Raw genomic sequence first — 18,447 nt, 5'->3', positions numbered from 1 at the left:
TCACATTTTTGATAAAAAAAATGTGTTTTATTGAGAAGCTAATTAATAATCACTCTTGTAATTAATAAACACTCATTTTTGTGTACATGTAGGCGCAAAAAAAATGAACCAGCAAAATGCGTTTCATTTGCGCAGAAACCTTGGCAGTGGAGGATGCAACCCTCGCCCTCTCCCACTCTACCCGATGCAACTGGCCATCTAGCCATCCCTCTCTACTCCGGCCCGGGGGTACACCCCACCCACACAATGCCACAACGCCCCCACCAAAAGCTACTACAACAAATAAGAAGAACAACAATGGGATGCAGTAACGGCAACACACAGGTTCAAATGCTTTTTAATACAGACACACTTATACAGCTGTGATAATTAAAACAATTACAATATACGATTAATATTACAATATACACACAATGAATAAACCATTTAACTTCTAGCAGCACAGCTCTCGGCTCAATTGGCATCATCCTTCCTGCATCCGCAACACCACAATTAACAAGCTCCCAAGGTACTCCATCTGTAGATAGGCGTGTTGTAGGCTCCACACGAACATACACTAATATGGCAATTAGAGGGCTCCATATCCATAGCGTAAATACATACATATATGGTTGCATTTTTCGGGGTCGGTGCGAGATAGAGTGCGAATAGACGGGCTTCACTTTGTCGGGCCTAACAAGGAGGCGGAAACGAAACCAGTTGACGATCGATCTGGTATTGGGTGGTCGCCTTAATCGCCTTAAGTGGGCGACTTGGCTTGTCCGGCGATGGCCGATGCTCGCCTAGCCAGCTCCGCCTGGCCCTCCGGAGTCTCCAGCTCGACCTGATTGGCCGGTGCTGTTTGCAATTGCGGCAAGGCCAGCATCTGGTCCATTAGGTCGAACCCGCTCTTCCAGATCAACAAATGGGCACGCAGCTTCAACTTGCTGCGATTGCGCAGCAGGTGCTTCTCCATGGCGAAGCCCTGCCGGGCGCAAGCAAAATCGCAAGCCCGCTGACGGAGCACTGGGCAGATGTCGTTGTTGCCATCGCCCACATAAAATACATGATCGTACCGGATACTGCGTCGCAGATCCTGTTCGATAACAAAGTGCTCCAGTACGCGCCCCTTGCACAAGTTGCTGGCGCTCAGCTTGCAGTCCGTCTGCTGGTGATGGGCACGAACCTGCAGCCTCCCGGTTTCATCGAATTCGGCCGGATTGGTGAAAATGGCCAGGAAACAGTCGGACAGATTGTGTGCCCGCAGCCACTCATCGATGAAAACACTGTTCGAGTCACTGATGATGATCAGATCGAAGTTCATACGCTTGGCCAAGTGCTTGATGAGCCGCACGAAGCCAGGCACCTCGGGGATGCCGCGGATTGTGTCGCGGATGCGGGCCTCGGGCACCTGTTGCTCATGTAATAGGCGGAACACCTCCGCCATGTACTCGGTCCAGCAGTCGTTCTCCACCAGTTCGTGAGCCCGGGCACTGGTAACCTCCGTGGGCAGCAAATCCCGTACAACAGTGTCCGTATTCTGTGAGACGATCGTGTGGTCGAAATCGAAGGCCGCCAGGCGACGGCGCTGCTGCTTCTCCAGCCTGCAGCTGGCCACGGCCGCAGCCACAGCAGCCGAGGACGCGTTCGAGGACATCTTGCTCCGCTCCGCTCCAAGTTCTCTTTGCTCCAAGTTTTCGATGCACCGATTTAACTTGAAAAGCGCCAAAATCCTGTTAAAGCTTTGTGGGTGGACGCGTTTTATGGTCGTTGCAGTGTGGTCACACTGGGTCCTTTGGCGGGAACTTGTTTATACTTTTCTTCTTTGAGTTAAAAACATAAAATTGTTTTCGGGGCTGTTTTTTGGATTTACTTTTGAGATTTTTCTTAAATCCTTAACGGTTAATTTACTTTGTTTCTTGGTGAGTTATAAAGCCAATTGGAAGGTACTTCTGATATAATTTTATTCCAATTGTGTGATCTGCATCTACTTAATGTTGTCAGTTTAGTAAATACATTGATACTAAGAAATATAAATATCCTGTTTATATTTTGTAGAAATAGAAAATGACAGTTATGTGCTATTTGAATTCTATTCTATCAACCCTATTGGGCTAAATTAGTGTGCCCAGAGCATGGTCTAATCAAATTCCAGGCCATGTACGCATTCAGGCGCAAATGGAGTCTGGTAACACAGTACATTTTCATTAGTACCTCGGAATCGAAAAGAAAAAAACATAAGCAGACAGGCGAAGCAGAGCATACCGTTCAATAATGAATTCCTAAGAACGTTCGACGCGCGCTGAACAAGTCTGCGTATGTATTCGTGCTACCGGGTCAGCGAGTGGATATTTTTTTAGCGTTCAACTAGCATTAAATGCGTTGTCTTACTGCCAGTGCCAGTGCCCGTTCCCGAATCGTTAAAAGTGCGTGGAAAAGTGTACGAAACCAATACACGGAAAGTGGGACAACGGCAAAGGCAGCCGAGAGCGCGAGCTTGTATGTGTGTTGTCTGCTGAGTGTGTGTGAGTGTGTTTGTGTGTGTGTTGCCCGCTGAGTGTGTCTGTGTGTGTGTCTTTCTGTGTGGTGGTAGTGCCTACAGTCTTCTCAGTCGTTCGAGTGTTTAAAAAAATGTGTTTTATTACCACCCGTTTACCGCCGAACGCAACCGCCTAAGACACACAGCAGCAGCAGCAGCACTAGCCGCCGCAGCACCCTAGAAGTGCGGCAGAATTCGCCTAGCGTGCGGGCAACGCTTGCATTGATAAACATGGACCATGCCAGCAGCAGTAGTAGCAGTAGCAGCGAATAGCCATCGCTCGAATCGCGAATTGTGCATGCAGAGAAGCAGGCGCTCAGTCGTCTCTTCTACTCCATCTTCTTTTGTCTGACTCTGACCGACGACTTTGCCGCATGGTGAGTTTGTGGTTGTTGTTGGGTCAGGGCTTCGGCGTCGTTTTCTGTTGCTGTTTCTGTTGTTTTCTGGTTCTGTTTTCTGCACTGAGACTTTCTGTCTGACTGACTGGCTGGCTGCCTTGCTTGCTTGCTGAAATTCCGAGTTGTTGATGTTGACGCACTGAAATTTTCATTGGCTGAGAAGAGAGTGGCATGCATGCAAGTTTCGTTTTTAACCAATTTAGAGATGTGTTGATGCGTGTGCATGTGTGCGCCCCTATTGCATTTGTGTATGTATTTTCTCCATGCAGCGGCGGCAGAGCGGAGCGGCAACAGCGGCGCGACTGTGGTGGGTTTGTCGGTCAGTATGGTGGGATTTGGCCGTGCGGCGACAGTGTTGCCAACACACACAACAGCAGGCCGTGGTTCGTGGCGGCTTCCTCAGCATTGCTTCTTCCCCCATTCTCTAGGTCTCTCTCTCTCTCTTTCTCTCTCTCGGGCTGCCTGCCTGCTTGCTTGCTTGCCGCCTCTACCCTCTGGCTATTCCGCTCTTCCGCTCGTTATCCACCATCCTCCACCGTCCCTCCGTCCGACAGCTGTGTGCGCATGTTTTCAACGCTTATTTATGAAATGTTGTTATTCGGCTCGGCTCGGCTCGGAGTGGCTGGGAGTTTGCGCGGCAATTTCTGGGCAGCATTTTGTTTCTGTTTTTATTTCCTGCCTGCCTGCCTGCCTTCCTGCCGGCTGCCTGGAAGGGAACTACCTCTTCAGCTCCTCCTCCTCCTCCAGCTTCAATCTCCGGAGGATCAATAATCCGCTGGCCACTGGATGTCTGCTAAAATTAGATCCTCCACTTGGTCCGGTTTTCATTCAGTTCTTCTTTCATCCAGTGCCTAGTACCTAGTGCCCTGTATGCCCTGTGTGTGTGAGCTCAGAGGTCGTTAACCCTTCGGATCGGGGTCTCTCGGTTCTGACCCCACCACATAGCCACCCCCTCCACCCTCCAGCAGCCCCAAGATCCTAACACTAATAATCCCCATCCTCTATTGCAGGCTGACGGCCACTGGACAACTGAACATAGCAATGAATGATTTACGTCAGCAGCAGATGGTAGCAGCGACATCGTCATCCGGATCGGGAACAGGAACAGGAACAGGATTAGCAGCATCAGTTGAATCAGCACCGGCATCCTCAACAGCAGGAGCCAGCACCGAACGCGTCAACACGAAAGCAGGAGCACCAGAGAGCACCACCACCACCACCAACACGAGCAGCGAGGAGGAGCAGCGGGTCAGCTCCACGTCATCCCCGGCACAGCGAGAGCAGCAGCTGAATGCCGATCACGAGCCGGACCACGACCAGGGTCAGGAGCAGGAGCAGCAGCAGCAGCAACACCAGCAGCGGCAGGAGGCACTGCATCGACGGCAGCACCACCACCAGCCCGGGCATATAACTAGTACTACAGCGTCGCCGCCGCCGCAGCCGCAGCCACCGTCGACGCATCCACTATCCACATCGCTGGCTACGTCCCGCGACGATGCTCCAGGCACCACTGGAGTCCCAGCATCAGCGTCAGCCTCATCAGGAAGCACAGCAACAGGAGCGGCATCATCCGCGGGAGCGGGAGCGGGAGGAGGAGCGCCGATGGCTGCCACCGCGATTGACGTAAAGGGCGAGGAGCGGGACGGACACAAGATCATCTTGAAGCTTTCGAAGCACGTCGCAGCCGCTCCGAACCCGAACCTAAATGAATCTCAGCCCGGTGGTGGCGACGAGACGAGACGCGTCGAGCCACTGCGTATCCAGCTGCCGAGCGACGGAGGCGTGGCCAAGCCGCAGGACGCCTCCGACGCGGACGCCTCGTCGTGTTCGTCGTCGTGCGCCGAGGACGAGGTGGCCAGCAGCCTGGCCCAGCATCCCCGGAGCACCCCGCACATAGTGCCAAAGTTGACCATCCGTGCCGCCAACGAGGAGCGAGTGGGGAGTGTGGTGCCCAAGCTGACCATCAAGTTGCCCGAGAATCCCGCCGCCTCCGGATCCAATTCTGGCTCCGGCACTGGATCGGCGGCTGCAGCTATGCCGTCAAAGAACGACGCCCATCTGTCCAGCCTTTCGCCCGCCTCCGCCTCCTCCTCGTCGGCCTCCTCGTCCTCGTCGTCGTCGTCCTCGTCCTCGCTCGCCGAGATGCAGACGGTGCCGAAGCTAATGATCAAGACAACGCTGGCCGGGAGCAGCTGCATCAGTAGCAGCAGCAACAGCGAAGAGCACCCGCATCCCCACCAGCAGCAGATACCAAAGTTAACAATCAAAACGAGTGGCAGTGGCGGGCAGGAGGCGCAGCAGCACCTCCACACCGTGATCATGAAGCACGACCTGAGCAACGCCCAAAGCATACCCAAGCTGACCATCAAGACCAAGTCCATCGACCTGACCGAGGACGACGCCTCCGGCAAGTCGCTGGAGCAGCTCCAGCCCCTGCCCAAGCTCACCATCAAGAACCTGTGCTCGCCCAAGCACAAGGTGCGCGCCGTGCTCGAGGAGAAGCTGCCCACGACTGCCTCCAAGCTGGCTACTCCAGTGCCGACGCCTGCGCCCGCCTCGGCCCTAATCACAAACGGCATGGAGTCGAATAGCAGCAGCCAGGAGTTCTGCGGCTTCTCCGACCTGGACGCCGATCAGGCGCTGTCGGCGGCGGACGAGGGGCGCCGCAACTCCGACGACATGGACATCGATGAGTCGCTGTCGAAGGAGCACGACCCCCAGATGTTCCACAATCTGGCGCCCAGCAATGGAATCGCCGGAGGCGGCGCTGCCGGCAAAGCCAGCAAGGCTGGAAAGCCGAATCCTGTCCAGCTGCCGCCGGCGCAGCACAACGTCGTGGAAATGGTGGACCTTACCTCGTCCCCGTCGCCGGGCTCCTCGCCGGCCCACGTGACGAACAACTTCTCCGGCCGCATCTCGCCGGCCCAGTCCCGCCCAGCCAACCTCATCGATTGCCTGCGGATGAAGGCCGATGGCGGCGTGGGAGCGGCGTCCTCCTCGCCCAACTCCACGATTCTACTCAGCCAGCTGACCGCCCCGCCCAAGAGCTTCGCCACGGCCTCGCCGAAGAGCAACTCCAGCCGGTATCCCCAGCTGACAGAGCGTCTGCTGGCCAACGGCGGTGGAGCTGTTCCGAGTGGAGGAGCAGTGGAGTCGGTGGCCACATCGGAGGACGACGCTATTGGCGCGCCCATCGAGATACTGGACACGCCCGAGGGCAGTCCGCACATCACGTACATGGAGGACGAGCACCTGGACAGCCAGGTGCTCAACAACCACCACCCGGCCAACCGCAAGGACCAGCAGCCGGAGGACGACCTCCAGGAGGTGGACAACAACAATGAGAACCACTTGAAGCGGACCAGCACGGCGGGCAACGAATCTCCCAGCAGTGGCGTAAGTATCCTCGTATTCCTTCCCTACCGTAGGCACTCATTCCACTCCTCCTTCGTCCACAGATCCCGCCCAGCAAGCAACGGCGCATGGACAACAACGAGAACGACCAGCCGGTGCAGAACTGCCACGACCCGGTCAAGAAGTCCAATGCCAGTGCGGGCGAGACGCTGCACTCGACGCCGGCGCACTCGCATCGGTCGCGGAAGCAGAAGCACGAGCGCATCCTCAACACGGAGATGGAGGACGCCATCTTTCCATCGGCCCAGCAGCCGCCGGTGGCTCTGCCGGAGCAGAACGGCACCGTGGCCACCTATCCGGAGCACGACATCGGCGAGGCGAAGGCACAGGATCCCATGGATCCGACCAACCAGCTGTCGCAGGCGCCGACACCGGCCAGCACCGGGAAGCGACGGGGCCGGCCGAAGCGGGTCCAGCAGAATCAGAGCGCCATCGAACCCGCCAACTTGCCCAACCAGTACACGCCCACGGACACGCCGCAGGAGGTGAAGTCGCGGCGGGTGCAGCTGCTGCGCAAGCGCCTGGCCATCGACATGGTCAGCCAGGACCAGTTGGCGGATGGAGCGTCGGCGGGCGCGGGACTGGGGGAGCAGAACGCATCGGTGGAAGATGAGCCGGCCGGCGTCGTAGAGACGCCGACGCGTCGCGACCGCCAGCTGAGAGCCTCCCGACGCACCACGACGACGCCCAGCCAGCAGGCCACCCCGAAGGCCACCAGGAAGCGCCAGAGCAAGGCCAATGCCCAGGCCAGCCAACTGCCTCCGCCGCCGCCGCCAATGCTCGCCCAGTTCGGCGGCTCGGAAGCCGAGTCCAACAACAACAATAGCACCAGCATGTCCTTCGCCTTGGCGGCACAAATCGACCTGACCATGTGCTCGTCCAGCTCGTCCACGTCCTCGGGCGCTCCTGGCGCCCATCAGGCGGTCAGCGGGATCAGTGGCAGTGGCAGCAGTTCCATGCTGCCGCCCACGACGATCCTGTCCTCCTCGGACCGCCTCAAGGACGTAATATTCCAGCCAAACGACTTCTCCTCCATCATGGCCACCCAGCAGCTGCGCTCGCCCCGCCCCTCCAGCACCAGTGGCGGGAGTGCAGGCGGCAGCCAGCCGGACTCCCACGACGAGGACAACTACAACAGTGCGCTGGACAACTCTGGCGGTGAGCAGAGATGAGGTTTCTTTTCAAATTCCCTGCTAAACCCTGTCCATCTTCTGTTCCAGATGAATCCCTGTCCACGATGCCTGTGCTCTCCACGCCGACTCCCACGCGCGGTCGCGGTCGTGGCCGGGGCTCCAGGGGCGGCAGCCGGGGCAGCAATAACGGCTCCTCCTCGTCGAACCGTGGCGGCGGGAGCGGAGGCGCCGGCCTCTCGTCGACGAACTCCCAGCCGAGGGCCCCGCGGATGAGTCGGGGAGCGAGCGCCGTGGCGAAGGCCATTGCGATGAGCCGGCCGCGCTGCGTGGGCGGCTTGAAGCACACGCCCGATCCGGAACGGCTCAAAGGACTCTTCAGCCCGGTGAGTAGGCCTAAAAAGATAGTAACTTATTGGAAAAGATTGTCCTTAAATACCGTCTTTGAATAATTCTGCTCTGGCAATGCCACTCGGCAAAGGTTCATCTCGCAAGAAATCAGATTATCCCGTTATATGCCGTTGAGCTTTAAAATACTAGCCATTGTTGCTGAGAGAGAGAGCGGTATTATAATACTAAGTTCTGTTGAAGAAACCTAACTGACCTCTCCAACAAAAAATACTTAAATAGGAGACTGGAGATATCTCTACAATCTAGTATTTAAGAAACATAATTAGTATCTAAGGTTAATGTATTCAAAATAGTGCTTAGCAATGAACTATTTAAATGGAGACTAGAGCATGGCTTGCATTTAACATTTAACCCTGAAGTAGTAGTGCATGCCGATATGTACATATGTATGTACGTACACTGTGCGACATAAATGGAACTTCGAGGGGGTCGCCTCTAACGGTGAAGCCCCTCCGAACTGCCAGATGGTGGTGGAGGTGGGTGGAGGAGGGAATTGAAACTGCAGTTTTCATTTGCAGGCTGCTGCTTGTTTATGTTTGGCTCGGCGTTACGTAAAGGCTGCTAAACGGCAGAATGGCAGCACCAGCACAGCACGAGAGGCGGTTAACGTGTCGTACTTAAATCAAAGGCGCGCGCCATGTCATGAATTCATTACCAATGCCTTCTATATGGTCTGCTCTGCTCTGCTCTGGTCTGCTCTGGTGTGGTGTGGTGTGAGTGCAATAACACCAACAACAAGAACAACAATACTGACTGACTAAAGAAGAAGAAGAAGTAATAGCAGCAGCAGCAGGAGGGCAGCAGTTAAGGCAAGAAGAAGAGAAGAAGTAGCGCAGCGCAGCCGCTGCAATTGTTGGCTTCACCTGCGATTTTAATCAGCTGAAGTTTTTGTTTGGCTCTCGCCATTCTCATATGTATATATATATATATACGTGAGTGTCAGTATGTGTGTGGGTTCTGAATGCTTGCACATGTGGTGGTGCGTGTACTGATTCGCTGCTACCACTAGTCCACCTTCACCACACCTGCTGCTATTGCCGCTTTTCCTCTTCTTCTTTTTCTTTTTATTTGTGTGATGTGATGGTGATGCTCTCTTGCACACGCTCTCTCTCTTAGCTGCGCTTCTCTCTGCCAGTCTCTCTCAGTCGACAAAGCTCAGCCGTTTGGATAAAAGCTGGCAATGCCATCCGGAGTTTCCGTTTCGGCAAGTCCAATCACGCAGGAAATCAAGTCGTATCCTGTCATATGGTAGCTAAGTTCTATAGGGAATATCTATTTTTGGCCAGACTTTATATAGTTTGTAGTACATAGTTCTATTAAAAATAATTATCAAAAATATTTATATTTATTTATGATCTCTTTCGCCCTCTCCAGTCGCCGCAGGTCTTCGAGGAGGACACGCGCATGAGCGCGGATCTTAGCAACAGCATGCAGTCGATGAGCAGCCTCATGGAACCTCCGCTAACGCCACAGAAGTATGTCTCCTTAGAGCAACCATTTCCACAAGAAAACTAACATTTTGTCAACATCTAATCCCCAGGCAACCCGATTTCCTCAACAACGAGGAGTCGCAGTCGTCCATGGTGAGCAACGCCAGCCTGATGGACTCCAACCAGGGCCAGTCGGTGGACACCATCATCGGCTCATCACAAAAACGTCCAAAGAAAAAGAAAATGGAGATCTGTGTGGCGGAAGAGTAAGATAATCCTAAAAACTACTTTATGATTTGGAAACTAACCAGGATCTACCTTACAGTACCGACTACAGTGCCTCCAGCATCGCCGAGTACGACTGGCCGCCGCCTAAAGGCTGTTGTCCGTCGAAGAACCGCGACACGTTCATGATCCAGGAGCAGGTGGCCCTCTATCTGGGCATAACCAGCTTCAAGCGCAAGTATCCCGACCTGCCGCGCCGCGCCGTCGACATGGAGGAGCGCAACTGGCTGCAGGAAAAGGGGCTGGTCAGCGAGAAGATGTGCGACCTGGGCATCACCGCCGTCTGGGCGTCGGACATCCTGGACATAATGTACGCGGACTTCTACGACAAGTACGAGGAGTACAAGGAATACATCCGGCTGAAGCACCTGCGTGAAATCGAGGCCAAGCAGAAGGCGCTGGGTCTGACCGTGGGCGCCTCTCGTGGCCTGCAGGCCCGCGACCGAGCCATGCTCTCTGCCAGCAAGTGGAACGTCTACTTCAACAAAACGTAAGTACTCCTCCCGTAAAATTCCTTCACAGATTCTAACAAAAGATTAACCCCCATTAGCCGCAAAGAGGAACGCCTGGCCTGCTTGGACCTGCAGACGTTCACCATGAACCAGCCGCAGCACAGGACGGCGCCCCTCTGCACCCGCTTGCAGCGCTCCATTTCGAACGTGGTGCGGGCGGCGGCCGAGGCGGAGAACATGGAGGCGCCGCCGACTCTCGTCACGCCCCGCATCTACGACCAGGCTTTCCAGAGCTCGGACTACGCGTATCCTCTGACCGTGGTGCCGGACCAATTCTCGTTCGCCTACAGAGTCTTCAAGCCCGCTGAGCTCAGGTTGGTGTTTCAGCATCCTTTCTTGTTCCACAGCCCTCTGATTCGTTTTTTTTTCTCGTTCCACTCGCCAGAGCCTATCCGTTGGACACAGCGCTGGACAAGCCATCGACTGACCTGGAGGAGGAGCTGCAACTGCGAATCAGCCCGGTGCCCAGCGGTGAGGAGGAGGAGGCGGTGTCCAAAGAGCCGGAAGATGCGACTGCCGCCAAGACCCAGGCGCCGGCGCCGGTGCAGGTGCAGGTGCCGGTTCGACGTAGCAGGAGAGCGCTCCGACAGCAGTCGTCGGACAAAACGCGCTCGGCCAGCAACGGCAGTACTTCCTCCGCAGCATCAGTTTCCTCCGCCTCCAGCGGCAATGCCAGCAGCAGTGATACGGTGAGTCCTTTCTCCTGAAGTGAGTTGAAACCCATTCTGACCCATGTGATTCCCATTGCAGGATAGCGGCGACGACAGCGACTGCAGTAGCTCCTCCACGAGCAGCTGCGATTCTCTGGCCGCCTCGAGCAGCGCTGGCAGCGACGACGAAGTCGGCAACGAAAACGGACGCGAATCCTCGCAAGCCAGCCGGCTGCTCAACTGCGGGGTGTGTCTGCGCAGCCAGCATCGCAATGCCAGGGACATGCCCGAGGTCTTCATTCGCTGCTACAGCTGCCGACGGCGAGGTAAGTGACTAGATTAGATTCCTCCACGGTACACCATGCTAACTAATGCCTACCCCCATGCCACAGTTCATCCCAGCTGCATCGACATGCCGCAGCGCATGGTGGGACGGGTGAGAAACTATAACTGGCAGTGCTCCGGATGCAAGTGCTGCATCAAGTGCCGGAGCAACCAGCGGCCCGGCAAGATGCTCTTCTGCGAGCAGTGCGACCGAGGCTATCACATCTACTGCCTGGGCCTGAGGACGGTGCCAGATGGTAAGCTCTATCCCGGACCTAATCCCGGAGAGACTAATAAAGATGAGTTTCTTCCTGAAGGTCGCTGGAGCTGCGAACGGTGCTGCGTTTGCATGAGATGCGGAGCCACGCGTCCCGAGGGACTGTCCCAAGTAGCGTCGCCGAACGGGGAGCGCGGAAAGAACTCGCCGCGCGGCAAGCGAGCGAAGTGGGTGCACGAGTACCGCATCGACCATGTGACCAAGTTGCGAGAGCACGCCGCCATGTTCTGTGCGCCCTGCGCGAGAACCAAGTCCGCCAGCGCGCAGGCGGCGGCACAGGCGGCGTCCGAGTCCTCCTTGCCGGCGAGCAGGGACTCCAGCCCGGCGCCAGTCTCTGTTCCCGACCCAAGTCCCAGTCCGACGCTCAACGGCGGCCCAGATCTTTTCCCGGGCGAGGCCCCAAGTCCCAAGGTGGCGGCAGTGAGTGCGTCGCCGCCCGTAGTTCTGGAGGTGGTGCCGACGTCTATGAGTCCCTTGTCGCCGGCTGTCGCAACGATCAACCGGAGGCAGTTGGGCACGACGCCGGTCAGCATTAGCGCGATGCAGTGCAGCAGCAGCTTGAACCGGAACGGAAGTGAGGAGTCGGGAGCTTCTACCGCCACGACAACGACAACGGCAACGGCAACCATTTCGGCAACAACGCAGACAGTAGCTGCAGCAGCAGCAGCAGCCCCTGGAAGCAGCAGTGCCTCATCCGGAGGAGCCTCACCTGCCGCGTCCACGACGCCAATCGGGATAGCGCCGCCGCCGGTTGTTGCCTGAGTGGGGGTTATACGTTATTGTGCCAAACGCACTCTAACGGACTTATAGTAAGCGCCGGACGCGGCTCCCACCTGCCCCCAACACCAACATTACCACCAACACCCACACCCCCACACACACGCATAGTATTAATGAAGGCAACAAGAGAGAGAGATAGAGAGGAGAAGAATCTGACGAAGGGAACTAAGCTATCTAAGCTATTTTTTTTACTTTATTGTCAGTACAAGGTATTGCGAATGTTTATACATGTATTTACGGGCGAATACCTACTATAGTTATGTTACTTAACTCGCTAATGTTACACAGAAAGTCACACAACACAACACAACAAAACACAACACACAACCACACACATGACAAGCACACACGACCAGAGGGGAGCAACTATGTTTTAATCCTTTTTGTCTAATTTTGAATCAACACTAGCACTTAAGTCATAATCCATTAAGTTTTTACGCACCATGGCTTGGTTGCGTTGTTAATGCTATCGTCGAAACTGGCGCCACGTGGATCCTGTGAACCGTGTCCTTGTGTCCTCCACATCCACATCCACATCCCCCTGTCCCCCCCCTGTTTCACGTTACTCTTATTATTATAATACAATTATTTTTTTTTTTGTAATTTCTGTAACCAAATAGTGCGTTATGATTAAGTTTAAGGATGTCGTTTAGTCTCAGCCTCCAAGCAGCAGCCACTAGCTACCAGCCCCCGACCACCAATCCCCAATTCCCCGACCTCTGTACTATATATATATATATACATTATTTACGTTTCTATATAACGGATAAGCGAAGCGAAACTACTTTATTGATTTGTGTATCTTATGAGCCGAATTTTTCATCATGTATATGTATTTTTAATGATAAGAACTAAGAACTCCCAGCCCATACCCCTACCCCTACCAGTAGCCATGTAAGTAGGAGCCGTGCTTGGCAGGAGGAGGCTTCAGTTGCTCCGCTACTGCTACTGTTACTGCTACTGCTACTGCTACTGCTACCGCTACTGCACGGCTAAGGATGTATTATACATGTAATTTATGCTAAAAAAAAAAAAAAAACAAACAAAAAAGAAGAAAAAGAAAAACAGCTATATATAGGTATATATAGACATGTACTATCTGTAGGATAAGGAACAAGCACAAGAACAGAACTATTTTGGCGAGCAGGGATCCGGATCCGGAAGGGATCTCCTCCGGGGTGCGAGAGCAACGTGTTTAGTAGTAGAGAAGAGAGTTCTGATACCGCCGCAGCCGGAATAGCGAATAGCGTTTTAGGAGTTAAGTGAACCGAACTAGAAGTACATCCACACATCCACTTAACACCACTATCCGAGTGGACTATGTAACATGGCACTCCCAGGCGCGCGCAGCTTTTCCATGGAGAGTTAGTGGTTAAGTCCTCCCCCTCCTCCCAACCCCTTATTAAGTAACAAATTATGTACACGTATGGAAAGATCTATTTTTAAGTCGAATAAAACAGCAGCATTAATACGTTTCTGCTTAGATCATATCCGATCCGGGTCATGCTAGGATAATGGGTAGCAGGTTGGCGTCCAGCTCGTGTCCGTCGCGCCACGACACCACCCTGCATTTCAGTTCTCTGCCGTGGGCGGGCATTTTCCCGTACAGCTCGAATCCTCGCCGGATGCAGGCCACGTCCACGGGCCGCAGATGCCGCATGGCGCACAGGTCGTTGCAGCTGTCGCCCACGTACACCACCTGTTTGTAGACACCAGTGTCGATTAGCTGCTGCACCACAGCGCCCTTGCAGAGATTGGCCGGGCAGAGGTCGCACTGCGTCTGATCCTCGAAGGGCAGCACCAGCAGCTCGCCGCTCGACTGCACACACGCCGGATTGGTGAACACGGCACAGAAGAGATCGGCGATGCCCCGGTCCCGCAGCCACTCGTCGATGAAGTACGAGTTTGAATCGCTAATGATGCACATGTCCAGCTGGGGCATCCCGGCCAGTTGGCGCAACAGGCGCATCATACCCGGCACCGGTTCTATGAGCCGAACACACCGTCCCACCGCCGTCGAGTCCACCTTGTGCTCGGTGTACAACTGCTTGAGGACGGTCTCGATGTAGGTCATCCAGCCGCAACGCTTCACCAGGTCGTCCAGCTTCTTGCCGCGCTTCTCGGCCGGCAGGAGTTCACTGACCACCAGATACGAGTCCCGCGCCACGATCGTCTTGTCAAAGTCGATGGCCGCCAGTATCCGACTGGCTACTACTGGGCCGGGGCACTTGCCGCCGCCGGAACTGAGGCACCGTCGGCTCAACAGTACCCCCGGCGCTATCAGGCGGCGGCACGTCCAGAGGCTCATCCTGCCAATCGGAAACATTGATGGAAAACGTATGGAAAACAAACGATTTAGACTTTAATATCAATACACTCATTTACATATACAATACATAAAGGTCAAAGCACATCGATGTCGATAGGGCCATGTCGAGGCGAGAGTGTCCATTGAGGAGGAAGTGAATCCTCCCGGGCACTTCGTCCCAAAAGCCATGGCCTTTCGCTCACAGAACAACTCTTGAACATGCAACGTTAAATAGCGTAATTTTAAATATTGTCAATAAAAATGATGTTTTTTTTGTCGGTTTTCTTGATTTTTTGATCCGTTTTCAGCGTAAATACTTTCCAAAAAGTTAAAATATGTAAATACATTCATAGTTCTGGGTGTGTCGATTGCTAATTTATGCAAAAAGCTATGCCATCTCGAGTAATCCCAAGTATGCCAGTGTATAATTAACTACATGTATCAGCGAATTTATTGGCTAACTATAACAATTGGAGTTTTTGGTTTATGCTTCCGGTCGATGGTCGATGGTCGGAGGTCGGAGGTCACAACCCACAACAAAATTCGAGGCTCTTCACTAGGAGCTTTCATTCTTTTAAGACAAAAAAACTCTTCTTTTTTTTTTAATAATCACTTCCGGGAATTGTAGTTTTTTAAATCAATTCTTGGGCTCCAAGCTTCTAGGGTGTGGTTTCATTTCTTAAATATATGATTCATTACGAATATACCATTTTTTAAATAAAATTTACTTTAAAAAGTACCATTTTGGAAGAAAAAAGTATCATAGTAACTTGAATCCCAAGAATTGACACATTTTTTCCCACAACTCATAGATCATAACTCTCTTAGGGTCCAGACTACCTTCTTTATAAGAGATTTAATTTAAAAATAATCCATTCTTGGGTTCAAGTTCATAGATAGGAAGGGATATACCCCTCAGGGGTTACTTCTAAAGGGGATTTGATTCAGAAAAACACCATTTTTACAATAAAATTAACTCTTAAAATACTATTTTCAAAGGAATTCGACCTATAAGACCCCCAAAATAGATCATAGAAACGTGAAACCCAAGAACTGATACATTTTTCTCACAACTCATAGACCCATAACTCTCATAGGACCAGACAATGTACCTTCTTTTTAAGTAATACTCTTTTTGAGAAACTCATTAATCGTATGCTGGAATTGAGTTCTGACTGGCAGAGTTCATAAATGCAAATACTCTTGAATGGAAAGTGCAAATACGATTGAAATCGGTGGAAGTGACTCGGATATCTTATGATCCACAGCCCCGGAGGACTAAACTAGGACAGCTCCCGGAACTAGAGGTGTTCTGGATACTGCCGTCTCCCTCTTTTTCGAGCACGACCTCTAAACCGTGGTCTGCACATTCTGCACGGCCTTGGAGAGCTCCACTTTGGAAGGTATCAGATAGAATGCTGGCGTCATGGTCTCCCCACAAGGACATTTGCAAGCTATTAAGAAGAGAAAAGAGAATATTAAACAGGATCTTGGAGGACGAGATCTTCAGATCCAAACCATTGATCCAACTGTAGTTGCCAAGTTTCTGCTCGCACTTGGGACAGTGCAGGCGACCTTGCGTGTTCAGCATGATGCGGTGCATCCAGGCGATGGGCTCGATAAACAGGATGCTGCGACAGTAGCTGGGCCCAGTCTCGTGGCCCGGGGATCCCAGCGACGACTGGCGAATCCGTTCGGCCAACTGCTCCAGCATCCGCGGCTCGCTCTTGGCCTCCCCTTGAGCCTCCTTGGCGACAGCCGATGCCGACGGCGCCTCCTGGGCCGGCCTGTCGCGTGGCTTGTGCTCGAGCACGTTCGACTTGGAGGCCAGGATGCGGCGGCAGCGACGACACCGAAACACAATCGGCTCGGGGTTCTCGCGCGTGATATCCGGATCGGGACGCACCACGTTGTGGAAGCTCTGCGGCAAGATCTTGGCCTTTCGCATCTGCTCGCCGGCCAGGCGCAGCCGGTGGGTCTTGTAGCGCTGGCATCCCGGGTCGATCCGGCAGCCCATGCGGCGGAACAGCTTCAGCTGGGTGACAAAGCCTGCGTTGGGCTGGACGAAGCGTCGCTTGGCCTTCACCATCTCGTAGGCGGGCACGAAGTCCAGGTTGTGACGCTTCATCATATACGCGATGACGGTTGAGGAGCTGCGGCTCACCCCGAAATAGCAGTGCACCAGGACATTGCCCTGCTGCTCCAGGGCCGAGCTGATGAACTCCACACAGCCCTCGAGGTGCTGCAGGATGTCTTCGCGCGGCATGTCAGCAACTGCAAGGACACAAGGGTTACAACCATACGAATTATATCGTTGGGGATAGTTAGCTCACTCTGGATGTACTTTGTGGTGAGGAAGCTGGCCTCCAGGATGTGCTGCGGCAGGGGCACCGAGTCCAGGGTGAGGATGTGGGAAATCTTGAAGGAACGCAGCGTCTCCATGTGCGTGGCCGCCGTAAGGTTGCCTGGCAGAGAAGCGAGGGTAACACACGGATTCCTCCTAATTAGAAAAGCCAAATTCTTACCCAGAAACAGACCAGGCTCGATCTCATCGATGCTCACGGGACCGCCGTCGAAGTCCTCGCGTGTCAGGGTGCCAGAGTCCTGGGGCTTGCGCCCCGACGAGGACGAAGCAGCCTGCTGTTGCGGCTGTTGCATTACTCGTTCATTGAGAAATCGATCGGCAGCGAAATCCGAAACCACATTTGCGCGCTGTTAATCCAAAGCTTTTTCGAAAGCTTTCAGCTCGCTGGTGCACCTACATATTTTGGTATTTCTTCCTCGCGAGAAAGCTTTCGTGGCGGCGCGCAGTGTGGCCAGCAATCTTTCAGACCTCCTAGAGTTTAAACTTTTTGGCGGGAAAAGCTTATTCAGGGCGAATTGGTTTTTGTACGAAATAAATCAATAAATATTCACATCGTTAGGAGTTTTATTAATAAAATAAACCTGCAGTAACATTTGGGTTCCACTTTTGGCCCAAACAAGGCTATATCTCTTCTCGGATCATTATTTTCCGCAACATAGATCTCACGGTAGATATTTTAATTTCTTAACATCTAAATCCAATTCATCTGCATCTATTCAGCCTTGCAACAAAATCTGAATACCGGATTTCTGAAAAATAAATCAAAAATTAATATAAAATAATTAATAAAAACAGTGCCCTCCTCCTCGATTCTCATATGTGGCACGTAAGCAGCGGCAAAAAAAAAAGAAAATATAAGTTAATTTTTTTTGTAAAAATTATTCATAATTTAATATTAAAAAAATTAATTAAAATCAGCTCCCTCCTCCTCTATTCTCATAGGTGGCATCTAATCGGCATCAACAGATTAAAATAAAATATTTAACTCCTACAAAAAAAAAATTCTTAATTTAAAAAGATTAATAAGACAGGGACCCCCACTGTCCTTCTCCTTGCACCATCCTCTTCCTTCTTCACTCGCCCTGCTTCGTTTTTTTGTCCATATTCCATCCATCATCCAAAAAAAAAATATTAAAAGGCAATAATATAATAAAATGGGACAACCCCCTGCAAAATCCGAAATTTCTTGTGAAATCCCCAAACTACTTTTGAGTCCTTGATCCTCCGGAAGATATAGCAACATTAAAATCGCTGAATAAATCCACTTTCGATAATCAAGGGCGATAATCAATTAATTAAATTAATTTTCCAGTGATATAATTTTAATAAAAAATAAACTTCTTTTAAAAAAGCCACAAGGAATCATAAAAAAAGTCTAAAGACAGTAATACGATGCAAAAATATTTAAGATTTTTATTAAAAAATAAATAAATCCATCAGTAATGGTAATTCGTTGTAAATAAGTAAAATAATTAATTAAATAGAAGATGATGAAGGTTGAAGACTATGAAGCGAATGCAGAAGACACATTGCAATCAAATATATATACAAAATAAATGGATTTGAACATAAAAATAACAAAAGAAATACAGATTCAAGAAAACAAATATTATATTTTAATATTAAATAAATAAATTTTCCATTA

At 52.2% G+C, this 18,447-nt stretch overlaps 4 protein-coding genes across 6 annotated transcripts; 1 reads left to right on the top strand and 3 right to left on the bottom strand.

Moving 5' to 3' along the window:
- Positions 1–303: 303 nt before the first annotated feature.
- LOC6503123 (pyridoxal phosphate phosphatase PHOSPHO2) lies at positions 304–2,092 on the bottom strand. Its single transcript, XM_001963429.4, has one exon. It carries the CDS (start codon positions 1,634–1,636, stop codon positions 740–742), a length of 897 nt encoding a protein of 298 aa, XP_001963465.1. The 5' UTR covers positions 1,637–2,092; the 3' UTR covers positions 304–739.
- A 41-nt stretch (positions 2,093–2,133) lies between these two features.
- LOC6502987 (supporter of activation of yellow protein) lies at positions 2,134–13,600 on the top strand. Of its 3 annotated transcripts, none has more exons than XM_014905793.3 (12): positions 2,134–2,405; positions 3,927–6,312; positions 6,375–7,488; positions 7,551–7,846; positions 9,246–9,346; positions 9,412–9,567; positions 9,627–10,076; positions 10,137–10,412; positions 10,484–10,787; positions 10,849–11,074; positions 11,141–11,329; positions 11,390–13,600. In XM_014905793.3, exons 2-12 carry the CDS (start codon positions 3,958–3,960, stop codon positions 12,109–12,111), a joined length of 6,189 nt encoding a protein of 2,062 aa, XP_014761279.1. In that variant the 5' UTR covers positions 2,134–2,405; positions 3,927–3,957; the 3' UTR covers positions 12,112–13,600. The 3 variants fall into 3 exon arrangements, with proteins under 3 accessions (XP_014761279.1, XP_014761278.1, XP_014761277.1); XM_014905792.3 differs by having other exon boundaries at positions 2,136–2,295; XM_014905791.3 differs by lacking the exon at positions 2,134–2,405 and adding an exon at positions 2,515–2,895.
- Positions 13,549–14,455, bottom strand: LOC6503122 (pyridoxal phosphate phosphatase PHOSPHO2). Its single transcript, XM_001963427.3, has one exon. It carries the CDS (start codon positions 14,453–14,455, stop codon positions 13,631–13,633), a length of 825 nt encoding a protein of 274 aa, XP_001963463.2. The 3' UTR covers positions 13,549–13,630.
- Positions 14,456–14,467: 12 nt separating this feature from the next.
- LOC6503120 (dual specificity protein phosphatase MPK-4) lies at positions 14,468–17,182 on the bottom strand. The gene is made up of 4 exons (XM_001963426.4): positions 16,963–17,182; positions 16,771–16,902; positions 15,956–16,711; positions 14,468–15,891 (listed from the first exon to the last, which is right to left on the bottom strand). The coding sequence occupies exons 1-4, from the start codon at positions 17,093–17,095 to the stop codon at positions 15,788–15,790; spliced, it is 1,125 nt and encodes a 374-aa protein (XP_001963462.1). The 5' UTR covers positions 17,096–17,182; the 3' UTR covers positions 14,468–15,787.
- Positions 17,183–18,447: the final 1,265 nt, after the last annotated feature.

Source organism: Drosophila ananassae, chromosome XL (genome assembly GCF_017639315.1).
Source record: "Drosophila ananassae strain 14024-0371.13 chromosome XL, ASM1763931v2, whole genome shotgun sequence".
NCBI lineage: Eukaryota > Metazoa > Arthropoda > Insecta > Diptera > Drosophilidae > Drosophila > Drosophila ananassae.
Note: the sequence above shows the minus strand (reverse complement) of the source record. Positions and strands in the feature narration are given on the sequence as shown.

Coding starts and splice junctions, on each gene's coding strand:
- LOC6503123 (XM_001963429.4), bottom strand. CDS start 1,636: ATGTCCTCGAACGCGTCCTCGGCTGCTGTGGCTGCGGCCGTGGCCAGC.
- LOC6502987 (XM_014905793.3), top strand. CDS start 3,958: ATGAATGATTTACGTCAGCAGCAGATGGTAGCAGCGACATCGTCATCC. Junction 7,847..9,245: donor TCAAAGGACTCTTCAGCCCG/GTGAGTAGGCCT, acceptor CGCCCTCTCCAG/TCGCCGCAGGTCTTCGAGGA. Junction 10,077..10,136: donor AACGTCTACTTCAACAAAAC/GTAAGTACTCCT, acceptor AACCCCCATTAG/CCGCAAAGAGGAACGCCTGG.
- LOC6503122 (XM_001963427.3), bottom strand. CDS start 14,455: ATGTTTCCGATTGGCAGGATGAGCCTCTGGACGTGCCGCCGCCTGATA.
- LOC6503120 (XM_001963426.4), bottom strand. CDS start 17,095: ATGCAACAGCCGCAACAGCAGGCTGCTTCGTCCTCGTCGGGGCGCAAG. Junction 16,903..16,962: donor CGAGCCTGGTCTGTTTCTGG/GTAAGAATTTGG, acceptor CTTCTCTGCCAG/GCAACCTTACGGCGGCCACG. Junction 16,712..16,770: donor CACCACAAAGTACATCCAGA/GTGAGCTAACTA, acceptor GTGTCCTTGCAG/TTGCTGACATGCCGCGCGAA.